General features: G+C 47.3%; 1 protein-coding gene across 2 annotated transcripts in view; it reads right to left on the bottom strand.

The window, feature by feature from the left end:
* GAS6 (growth arrest specific 6) overlaps nt 1-12,621 on the bottom strand; it is a 66,012-nt gene that overhangs the window by 23,870 nt on the left and 29,521 nt on the right. For both annotated transcript variants that reach the window (XR_012645087.1, XM_074990900.1), the window contains exons 5-9: nt 5,725-5,847; nt 4,810-4,932; nt 3,637-3,762; nt 1,091-1,212; nt 152-270 (exon numbers count right to left, since the gene is read on the bottom strand). Coding sequence is in view for 1 of the 2 variants with exons in the window: in XM_074990900.1 (XP_074847001.1) it covers nt 152-270; nt 1,091-1,212; nt 3,637-3,762; nt 4,810-4,932; nt 5,725-5,847 (613 nt within the window). In the remaining variant the exon portion in view is untranslated. The remainder of the gene's footprint in view (nt 1-151; nt 271-1,090; nt 1,213-3,636; nt 3,763-4,809; nt 4,933-5,724; nt 5,848-12,621) is intronic.

Below are 12,621 nucleotides of genomic sequence, written 5' to 3' on the forward strand. Positions count from 1 at the left end.
AGGACTATTACTTCCTTGGGTTACTTGTCTGTACAGTGCCTTGCTTAAAAGGGGTCTAATCCTTGATCAGGCTTCCCAGGAGTAGCATAATACAAACAAACAAATAATTTTAGTTCTAAATGTTCAGCTGCAGTTCTAAAAGTATTCTCACCTTGTGGGTTGTTTCCTTTTAAAGCGTAGTCGGATAATAGGTGTAGCACTGAACATTCTCCCAAGGTATAGAGATTTAATACTTTTCGTGACAGCGAAAGACACACAAGGTATAATATCCTATAATCAAAACAAATTAGTCCATTAATAATTTGCTCATACATGAATGAGAGAAGACGACAAATGGAATTTCTTTTGCTATTTTCTAATCTCAAACACTCATTACACGGATACAGTTGTTGATCAGGTTATCAATTATATTCCATATGCTGATGAGCTCTAAGACTACAGTACTGTAACTTCAGCTGCAAGGATACTTAAGAGTTCATTTTGCCCTACTACCCCGGGAGCATATTTTTCTATATATTTACACACTAAAACACAATTTCCATTGTAACCCCACATCCTCACGGGGAAAAAAAAAGTCCACTATAAAAAACTGGCTAATGAATGATTTTTGCACTCACGCCAAGTATCAGAGACACCTGCCTGTCTCGACCAAAGAGAAAAACACAAAGGGACAGTAGCATGCAACAAAAAGTCAAAGTATTACTCTATAACTTAAATCACAACATTAGATTTTTACACCCTCCTCAGTGGGTCTAATTCAGAAAAGCTTATGCAGGCAGGTGTATATTACAGCTAAGCAGAAAACAGGCAGTGCTTCCAGTGCCATCCTCTCTGAAGAAAGAGCAAGATGATGGTTAGTCGGAGCCTGGGAGAAGATAAGTCTTGAATGAGCCCATTCCCTCATCACCATCACAAGACGCCCCCCCCCCTTTCTAAGGGCGTAGGGTAGACAGGACACTGGCTTCTTAGGGTATCTACTACTTAAAACAATTAAGCCTGGCCAGATGGACTCTCCCCTCTGTGTCACTTAACCAAGACACAATTATTTGAAAACTCTGTTTTTTGGCAAGTGAAATGAAAGATAACATACCTCACATGTGTTCATGTCATGGGAAAGCTTAACTCTCCCTTTACCATCACAGTGACAGGTATAACTCCCTGGTGAATTGACACAGGTTTGCTCACAGACTTTTGCTTCACATTCATTCACATCTGTACATCATCAGACAAGAGGAAGGGGGACAGTGATTTTTTTTTTTAAATAAAAGAAAATGGTCTACAAACCATATATTTTTATCCTTCTACAGTACCCTTTATCTGATGATCTCAAAGTACTTAACACTCGGGAAACTACCGCTAAACACTCCATCCAAGATACAGAACTATAATCACCCCATTTTACAGGTGAGGAATCTGAGTCACAAAAGTTCTGGCTGTCCGTAGCTTCATAATGGCTACATCTACACTAGCCAAAAACTTCGAAATGGCCATTTCGAAGTTTACTAATGAAGCGCTGAAATACATATTCAGCGCCTCGTTAGCATGCGGGCAGCCGCGGCACTTCAAAATTGGCGCGGCTCATCCAGACGGGGTGCCTTTTTGAAAGGACCCTGGCTACTTCGAAGTTCCTTTATTCCTATCTGCTCATAGGAATAAGGGGACTTCAAAGTAGCCAGGGTCCTTTCGAAAAGGAAACCCGTCTGGACAAGCTGCGTCAATCTCGAAGTGCCGCGGCCGCCCGCATGCTAACAAAATGCTGAATATGTATTTCAGCGCTTCATTAGAAAACTTCGAAATGGCCATTTGCATGGCCATTTCGAAGTTTTTGGCTAGTGTAGACACAGCCAATGAGTCATGGGAAGGTTGACAACAGAACCTTGACTTCTGGGCTGACCTGGTCTCCTGATTCACGGCCCCCTGTGCTAATTGCTAGACAATCCTTCATAAGGCCCACTCCGGTACTCTTGTGACTAGCTTTTCATTGTCTTGATAGCGCAGATGTGGTCAGCGTGACTACCCACGTAACAGCTATTCAGTGTAACTGCTGCACAATTAGGTCCTTAATAGTTAACATGGAACTGATAGTACAGGAAGGTCTCAGAGCACATGAGGGTTCCGTTCCACACACCCACGCGTAAACCCAGATTTCGCACAAGTTGGCGTCCAGCTTTTTCCCTGGCAGAACACGTTCTGCAGCCGGGAAAGCAGCAGAAAGTTAAGTCCTGGGCTGGGGGTGGTAGTTTGGGAGGGTTAAGCCTGGCGGTGGGTTGGGGCTGTGGGAGGCGGGGGGGGGAGGGGCTTAGCCAAGGGTGGGGGTTAGGGCTACAGGGGGGTGAGGGGTGGAGTTGAGCGCAGGTAGTGAGCTGGGCTGTGGGGGGGAGGCAGGGAGTTGAGCTGGAACCAAAGCCATGCCTGGGTGGTGAGCCAGCGGGGGAGGTTGCACTGGAGCTGCATGGGGGAGGGGTGCACAGCTCATGAGCCAGTGTGGGGGGGCGGGTCAAACCAGAGCCACGCGGGCAGACAGATCATGAGCCAGCAAGGGGGGCTGCACTGGAGCCGTGCAGGGCAGGGGTGGGGAGAGCAGGCGGGCAGCTCATGATGGGGTCGGGGGGGTTGCATCGGAGCCGTGCAGGGTGGGGGTGGGGAGAACAGGCAGGCAGTTCATAAGCTGGCGGGGGTCGCACCGGAGCCGCGCAGGGTTGGGGGGAGCAGGCAGGGAGCTCGTGAGCCGGCGGGGGTGGGTGCGCATTGGAGCTGTGCAGGGTTGGGGGGAGGTCACACTGGAGCCACGCAGAGCGGGGTCAGGCAGGGGGTGGGCAGCTTTTGAGCTGGCAGGGGGGTTGCGCCGCAACCGCGTGGCGCAGCGGAGGCGGCTTGAACCAGAGCTGCTTGCAGGTTGTTTAAACTGCGCAGGGGGTGGGGGGTCAGGGTCAGATGCGTAAGAGCAGGTTGCCTACTCTGAGTTCACATATTCTGAGACCTCACTGTACTAGCTAATGAGAGGTCTCTGCTTCATTTCCTCTTTTTGTGTTTCCCCATTCATTTCAGACATGAGGGTAGAAGGGAGTCATGTTTGAGGCTCAAGGATATATGAAGGTGGTAAAAAAAACACCCTTTCACATGCTGTAAAGATTTGTGTAAAGTTCATGTCATTACGCTACTCAGCCATAACGGCCGGAAACAACATTGGGCATAGAATACTTAACAATACTTGCTGAATCATACACGCTTGTAAGGCAGCAGACCTGTACACAGCCCCATTCACACAGGGCTCCTAGCACAGCTAAACACGACAGGAGAGATTCGGAAACAACTACTGCTCTGTAGTGTTCTGCCACCACAGACGGAGACAATACTGTGACCAGATCTGCCTGGATCTCAACAAGATCTGTGGCTGTCAATATACAAGAAGTCTCATTTATTTTGTTTCACACAGTCTTATTCAAGTCAAGATGACTGCAGACCTGATGGAGTGGCTGACAGGCACTGAAAGGCAACTAACCTACCGTGGTTAAATAAAGGTCTAAACACAAACAAATGAATATTATGTGCTGTACAATTCCATAGTGCTTAATGTTGTCACAGAACTTCATACATGTTATCATGGAATTAATCCCATTATTTCCATGAACTTACCTTGACAAGTCTTGCTTAAATTATCATATTTATAGCCTGTATCGCACAGGCACGCAAATGAGCTAATTAAATTTTTACAACGAGCTTCTCCACAAATGCCTTTTGACACTGTGCATTCATCGATATCTGCAAAAGAGTCAAACGCACAAGAGGACTTCAGATCAGCATCTTTTCAATGTCTGCACATTTTAAGTAAGACAACGGTCACTGTTTTATTTGGGTAATTGATATGTTTACGAATATACTTGAGAAACTCTCTACAGTGTTGGTCTGATAAAATATTAAAGCTGTTCAGTACCAGGAAGGAAGTGATTACAGACTTCCCAAGAATAGCTGCAGGCTTCTTTTCAAGCCATTGGCTACCTCTGGAAATAAAATGCAAAGTGAGCCAGAGGGAAAACACTGAGAAAAGAGACCCAGTTGCCAAGTCTGATAGGGCTAAAAACCACAGAATGACAAGAGCACATAGCCAGGAAGTGGAGGATGCGGGGCGGGGTGGGGCAGGGCAGGGCAGGGCGGGGCAGGCGAGGATGCTTGGTTTTGCGCAATTAGAAAAGTTGGAGACCCTCTTTGTAACACTGCTGTCTGCTGCCCTCACCAGCACATTTCATCAAGAATTAATCTTCAATGAGATTATGCCAGGAAGGCTGAAATCTCCATTCTTTGCACTGTCACCTTCTGAATTTATTAGCTGCAATGCACACCCAGATTAAGAAAAAATATTAAATCTAACAAACATTAAAAACAAACAAACACCAGAACAAGTTTGTAGATTGCAATGCATTGGAACTCGATATAAATCACCAAAACAACTCTTTTGCCAACCCTTCTTCCTCTCAGTGTTGTTAGGCTCTGAGGGCTGATCAGCTGGACCTATTTAGCACAATCCAAGTCACAAATCCTCTGTGAATCACTCCTATGCCATGATGTTGCAGGAAAGTAGGATGTAACTACTGACATGCCTAGGCATGTACTCCAAACTTACACTACCAACGAAGATCCTCACAGGCTGCAGTTAAGTGAAAACCAAACCAAACCCTGACTATTAACAGGTTTTTCTGCTTAACAGCTAAACACACAACTTTTGGTGCAAACTAACAGTATAACTGTAACAACTGCAGGTTTCCGAGGAGTTGATCTTGTCGCCTGAAATTATGACATACGCTGCCTTACCTTCACATATTTTACTGTCTTTTTGAAGAGCATAGCCGCTGTAGCATGAACAGCGGTAACTGCCTGGGTTGTTGAGACAGACTTGATTACAGCCACCATTCTGTACGTTGCATTCATCAATATCTAGATATCAATAAAAACGGTTAGATTTTCAACTGTTCAACATTGTGTATGTGAGGGCAGAGATAGGAAGTAGAAAGGCAAGAGAGAGGAATAACTTACAGCTTTAATACATACTAGCTGTGTCTATACTACAGCCCCCTTTCAAAAGCGGAATGCAAATGAGGCAAATTGGAAATGTAAATGAAGTGCCGATTTACATATCTCATGCCTCATTTGCATAATTGCATTTTCTAAAGAGTCTTTTGAAAAAACAGTGGTGTAGACCATGTTCTTTTGAAATAAAACTCCGTTTTCGAAAGCACACTTCTTCCTAATTTTTTCAGGACAGGGTGTTTTTATCTTTATCATTGCTATGGATAGTTCATTTGAGGGCGTAGCAACTGGTGTTTCACCCAGATATTTACTGGATGAGGTAACACACACATTGTGACAGGCACGTGACATGAGACACATGGACTTTGAAAGGTGTGTTGCAGGAAGTTTTGATCAGCATAGTAGTGGAAATATGTCAACAGATTTTGCATATATTGTGACCGGGCCTGGTGCCACTTTGACCCATGAGGTGTATACCGACCCGTGAGGTAGGGACCCTGAACTATGCGTAAACCAAACTTCAGTGTTATGGCAATTGCGAATTATGTGGCAGCAATGAAGGTGGAGTTTGGCATCAATAAATATTTACACGTGCACCATTTCAGAGTTCAAGTAAATGTATGAGGCATAGAAACACTGTACATGACAGACAATCCTGCTCATCAGAAGTCATTAAGAAAATAAACCAAATATAACTACCTTGTTCACACTTTCGCCCATGCCAGCCACGTTTGCAATGACAAAAAAAGTCACCCTTTAGATCTTCACATTGTTCAGTCCCCTCTTTCTTGCAAGGGTTCGGAGAACACTGATTGGGTAAATCTGGTTTTAAAAAAAAAAAAAGAACACCACACCATATTGAACTCACATAGTTTATTTTCCTGCCTCTGTCAAAATCAAGACATTTTGGCAATACTGGAATTACTATCAGAAATACAGGCACACAGCACTAGTGTACTGATTTCTCTCTGTGCCGGCACTCATGCAGTGCTTCCTCAGTAGCAATCAGCAAAAGCACTCAAGCTGAAGCCTTCCTCATTAAAAAATGGAAAGGAGATTTTATTTTCCATTATGGAAAAGGGTCCCACATCTTGGAATGGATGACAACCCTCCCCACCCCAAGCTCCACCAGGGTGGAAAACAGCCCAAATTTGCTGACTTGTAGAGAACACAGGAAAGCCCATCCACTTTCCCAGGCTTTTGAAGGAGAGGAGAGTAAGAAAAGGGGCAGTGCTGAAACAAGGATGGGTGAGTGCATTTATTTTTGGGTGTTGGGATGAGGCTCTCAGTAGAACGACATGTTTGTTAGTAAGAGTTGTATTTTATATAGCTGTCAAAACTGCTGTAGGTTCACTTTTTGTAGAAATCTTTAAGAGGAAAGGAAAAGAAAGCCTCCAACGTACCACGAATAAAATAACTTCAAAGACACTAATCTGTACACAGTACAACGTTCCTAACACACCAAAGCTGAATAAACTCTAATGACAGATTCTATCACTGATTTCTAAAGCAAAGCTCCCACTGAGGTCAGCGAGAGTTCTGCATGTGAAATGTCAAGCACAGCCTTTACAGCTGATACTAATATACAAGTCAGCAACATTTCAGTGCAAGACAGCAGTCACCCCGTCCCAGATGTTTAAATCAGCTACCAAACTGTTAACTTCACTGTTCTCACAGACTGAAATTCACCCACCCAGGCACAAAACCAACGTAACAAGGTTGTATACAAGGAACTAAGAGGAAACCCTATAAAAGTCATTGGCAGCACCTTTGCAACTGTTGTAATACAGAACAGGTTGTTCCCTACCCAGTCCACAGCCTGTAAAAATGCAATGCAGACACTGGACTCTTAACACCTCCCATGAAATCTGGCATGCAGCGGGTGGCTCTTCATCTGTGCAAGGCTCCACTTGCCAGTCCCAGCTGGGGATGAGAAAAGAAACTTCTTTCCCATGCAGGTGCTGCTCCCCAGGTGGGTCACACCCACCTTCAGAAAGCTCAGGTGGCTTCAGCTATCCCCCAACACCCAAAAGGAGAGACTGCAGCTCCAGCTGTCAGACCCCCACTCACGGGGGGACTGGCAGGTACACCGGACATAGGGTAACCTACACCCTCTCATGCCCTCCAACCCTCACTTCTGTGCTGCTGGCAATGAGACAAATAATTGGGCCAACCTTGACAATTATTTTTTGACATATGCTCTGCGCATGGCCTGTGTACGTGCCGTAGGAGGGGACGGATAGCGTTACCTCATCTCCCTATTCTGTCAACAAGTCTGTTCAGACTGTTCAGCTACAGAGGAGGTAAGACTTTGGGTTAGGGATTTCACAACTAATGAAGTGAATGTTTTCCTTTGTCAGATTAACTCTCTCTCTCATCTTACTCTCAGTCACTGGAGGGCACGCCCGCCTCTGAAACAGCTGACTCTGAAAAAGTTTAGCAACACACTTATACTGATACAAAGCAAACTCCTTGGATGCATTTTTACATATTTATAGCACAGGGGTATTTGGTTACTACTCAATAAGCATTGTAGGAAGATTCTCGAGGATAGTCTACCGGGGGAGAAGAACAGGCAGAACAACTACTGCAGAATAGCTCTTCTACGTTAGCACCCCACGCGTGCACGGTTACACCACATTAAGGGCTTGTGTACACTTCCCACAGCACAGCTAATGCTGTAGCGCTTAGTGAAAACAGCTCCTAAGTTGACAGGAGAGCTTCCCCCATCAACACCAGCATTCCGCCTCCCCAAGAGGCGCCAGTTGTGTTGACAGAAGCCTCCCATCAAAATATGTGTATTCGGCTGGTATAACTATGTAGTTCATAACAACTCTGCCCACGTCTACACTAGGAGAAATCTGACTTTTAATACATTCAATCTTTTAAACCTCATTCTTATGAATGTGAATTTAAAGTGCTATCTGCCACGGCCCGCTCCATCCCCACCCAGGTCCCTGTGCCATAAGTCCTCCGTGGACCTTGGCTGTCCCCCACGAGTCCCCACAGTGATTTGTGCACCCCAGCACACAGGGGTACCAAAAAAGTCACACCGAGGCTTTCACAAAAAGAGTAAGTTTATTTTGTGGGGACGGAATTAAGCAGCAGGGAAAATGTGCGTTGTCAAGGGTGGAGGAACAGCCTTTTGCACTGGCTACTGAGGCTAGAGCCGCAGGCTGTCCTTGTCCTCCCTCCCCACGTGACGATGGGGGCTGGGTGACCTAAGTTCAGGGGAGTCCGAGCAGCAGTGAGCGGACCCCACAGCGCTGCACTGGGAGTCTCTCTGCTCCACCTGTGTGGAGCGCAGGACCTCGGTTTGGTTGCTCACTGCCAGTATTAGCTTTGCTGCACCCTCCCACAGGTGCACCAATCGCTCTCTCTGGAACTCAGGTATATTTTACCACCCCTCTGCTGTAGTGAGCCGCCACTGTGCTGTGTCCCTTGTGCTTGCATTGGTTTTGGCTCGAACCCGCTCCATGTGCTGCAGGGTAAGATCCTGCTTGGACATTTTGAACTTTCTGGTCCCGTCTCCCACGCAGGGAATGCCTACTGAACACAGAAGGTCAACATTTAGATACCATTCACACAAACCACTTACCCATGAAACTAAAGGGTCTCTGTACCGTCAGTGAAACTTTCTTTGCGCAAGGCAGCTTAAGGATTCTTAAGGATGGGATTCAAAGTGTGCATTGCACAAGCCCTCATTTATCCAGACCATTTCCTTGTGGGCACAGTAAGCAACTGTCCAATTTACAAAGCGGGTTGGTGGGCCAAGCAGGGGAATCAAGACAGTGTCCTGAAGAAGGGGAAAAATTGTTTTCAGCCTGCCAGCAACGTGGTGTGGGAGAGAAAGAGCACCCATCAGCCACGTGGTGTGGCAATGCCCACCAGGCAAATGTAAAAGGGCAGGGAACATTACAAAGAAATGCAATCCAAATTCTCATGCTTCTTTAGGTTGCCAAAGAAGATATCCCCCTCCTAAAAGTAACAGACAGTGAAAGAGAAGAGCTGCTCAACCCGTGTGAGCACAAGCCTGAAAAACTTGCAAAAATGCTGTGTGGTGCCATGATACCAGATCACTATCTGGTTGCCTGGCATCGCAAGGTGTGCTACCGTGGAAGTTGCAATAAGTCAGGCCTGCCCAGAAACCTTGTGCGAAGGAATGCCTGGATGAGGCCTTCACGGAGTTCTCCATCCCCAGGAACATTAATACGCTGTTCTGAGGGACACAGTTTCATAGCAAACCTATATCCAGGCCCATACCTATACCTATATCCAGAAAAAAATACTCACCAGAACACCTGGACCCCAGGGACTGGCTCCAGGTCTATGAGGAAGAGCTCTGGGCTGTCAGGAACAGCTTCCCTGGGCTCCTGCTAGTTGTCACCATTCTCCTCTCCATTGGCCTCTTCCTCCTGACCCACCAGCTCCTCTCAGCTCACCCGAGTCCAGACCAGGGCTTCTACAAGTGTCGAAATGAAGAGTGCGCAACTTGGTCACGTCTCCCCACCAAGAAGGGCATGCAGCTGTTCATAATAGCAGCAGGTCTCTGAAGAGGACCCAAACCACCAAATGGCTTCCTGGACTTTGTGATACACCAGCCGGAGCTCTTTCACCTTCACCCAGCACTGCACAGAGTCCCAAGAGTGATCTCTGGCAACCTTCAACTGTGACATCTTATCATATATGCTCGTGTTTCTCTTGGACACCTGAAGTCTGCTCACCACTGATTCCTCTCCCCACTGCAAAAAGATCCAGAATCTCCTGATGGCTCCATGCTGGAGCTCTCTTGTGACCCTATGTGCTCATGATTGCAAGTGATGGTTACCAATATGATCCGATAGGTAAAAGAATTTCTAGCTTCTGGGTGCATCTTATATTTCCCGGGGTTGCTGGTGATGAATTCAAAGTCACAGGCTTCCTGCGCACCTGGAGAGCAACGGAGATAGAAGCAGCCATACCTGGCAGGTAACTGCACAGCTTTGTGGGACACATCCAAGACACTTCTGGAGGGTAATAAATTTGATTTTTGAGACATTGCACTTCCACACTGGCCCTTACTCAAAGTTTTAAATTTGAACTTGATGCTACACCCAGCTGGTTTCAACAATATTATAATATAGCTATTAGTGCTCCCTATATTGAGCTAGTGGTATATACGATGAAGATATTCATGTTGTAATATTAAGCTAAATGCCTTAAATTCTAATTTATCAGTTAGTGTAGATGCAGCCTCAGTCACTAAAGTGTATGGATTCACCACACCCTTGAGCACTATACTGCACAAACGTGCAGTGCCTATCAGGTTTCAGAGTGTTTTCATAAGGTCAGTGGGGTTGACAGCCACCATGGACCCTGGGGCAAGGTGTTGGTGGGGGCAGCAGGTGGCTTCACACCCTGGAAGGGACAAGGCCTCGGGCACTCAGCCCTTAGCATTGCCCAACTGCAGTGTGCTTCCCCCACACTGCCATCACAGCCATCAGCAGAGCCACACTGAGCAGTGCTCCGGTGGTGGTTCCAAGGGGCCAAGGGCTCCAGCTGCCAATGCTGCAGTAGCAGCGGCCAGGACTGAGAACTCCAGTCCTCTCTGAGTCATCGGGCCCCTGTGAACTGCCCTGCGCCCTCCCCTGGTGGCAGTCCTGTATGTGGCCTAACAGTCTACTTTGGAAGTGACTTACCCTAACCACAGAATTAGGTCTATGTACCACAGCTTACATCAACCTAACTATAAGGCTGTGTCTACACTTGCATTCCTCTTTCGAGAGGGGTATGCAAATGAGGTAAATCAAAATGCAAATGAGGTGCAGATTTGCATGCCTGACACCTCATTTGCATATTCTTGTTTCAAAATAGCTTCTTTCGAAAGCAGAAAACCAGTGTAGACACTGCTCTTTCAAAAGCACACCCCATCTTCAAAAGAGTCCTCCTTCCCCTTTTTTATGGGAATGCAAGTGTAGACACAGCCTAAGTGTCTGCACTAAAACGTCACTCCCACCGATATAACTCGCTCAGTAGACTGACTTAGAACTCCAGCGACAGATGTAGTGCCAACAGCAACGTATACAGTGCCAGGATAGACTGCGTTAACTAAGTCAACTTTAGTGGTTTCTAGGTAAATGCCCCACAGTGCCTCACCATGACCGCTCTGGTCATTGTGTGAAACTCCACTTTCAGCTGCCTCTCCTCTAAATCCCCACGCATTTTTGACATCAGTTTCCTGTTTGCTCAGCAAGAAGAGCTCATCTAACAACTGTGCAGCTGACAATGCTAGCCACATGCTGTCCATGTGCACCTGCCCGGAGGACATGGGAGGTGGTCAGAGAAACAATCGATAGCAACAAGCAAGTCACCTGGGGTGTAAGGGAGAAGACCTGCCAGAGGGACCCGCAGCAGGGACATGTGAAAACTACAGAGCTGAGGCAGGCATAGGAGCAGGCAAAGGAGGCTCCCAGTTGCTCTGGTTGATGCTGCAGATATGCTGTTTTTACAAAGAGCTGCATGCCATTCTCGGCAGAGACCTACCCCCCTACCCCCGCCCCACACACACACCATATTTAGAGCCCGGATGATTAGTCATGGATGCCCGGAATGAGCACTGAGGTAGTGATACTGGATAAGGAAGAGGACTATGGGAAACGGACGACATAAGGATTCAATGGCACAGCCATCTGGGACCTATTTTTGACCCCAGAGCAGTTGAGCTGAGGGATGGATTAAGAATGGAGCTTTGGGGCCTGGGAGCTCCAGGGAGTGGTGCCTGCAGGTAAGCAGAGAGCAGCATCGCCCGCACTGAGCCACCTGTTTCCCCTCCGCCAAAGGAGGGGCACCCCAGGTAAATGCCCTGCACACCAACCAACGGTCCCTCCAATTTTTTCACCCGTTGGTGGAATAAACTGTTATAATGCACCAAGGCATGTGCGGATGTGCACCACCAGGGGCTGCAGGTGCTCTGCTAATCAGCTGGGTGGCACCTGAGTCTCGCCCGGTTGGCCACCCCGGTGCTCACCTTACAGGGAACACTGACTCACCTGAGCCACCTCCTGCACCTCAAGTCCTAACCTCCCTCCTAGGCCCCACTTCCTAACCTGCCCTCCATCACCACAACTCTCACCCAGACCCTGACTCCCAACTTGCTGCCCTGAGTCCCTTCTCACGCTCCAAACCCTTGGCCCCAGCCTGGAGCCCCATCTTGCACCCCAAACTCCTCTTCTCCACCCCATCCACATAGCCCACACCCCCATTCGGAGCCCTTGCCCCCTGCATCCATCCCTTGCCTCAACCCACAGGCCCCTCCCACAGACTGAAACCCTCATTTTGGCCCCCAAGAGTCTAGGGGCCCCATAAAATCTAATCTGGGCCTGGCCTGCCAATCTCTACAGACCAGTGTGGGTGAGGCTGATGCACAGGAAGGAACCTCTGGCAAGCAGACATTTTGCTTTGATGTTGCAAGAACACATCTGTTCATTTATTCTTTTATAATCCTGCTAGCAGAGATAGTAACTCTGTCTCTGGTTATTCCACTATCTCCTCCTCATTCCTCTGTACACTTTGGTAGAGTGTGCCCTGCAGGACGCTGTATGTGCACTTGGATGTCCT

The sequence above is a fragment of the Carettochelys insculpta genome, chromosome 1 (genome assembly GCF_033958435.1).
Source record: "Carettochelys insculpta isolate YL-2023 chromosome 1, ASM3395843v1, whole genome shotgun sequence".
In the NCBI taxonomy this organism is placed as follows: Eukaryota; Metazoa; Chordata; order Testudines; family Carettochelyidae; genus Carettochelys; species Carettochelys insculpta.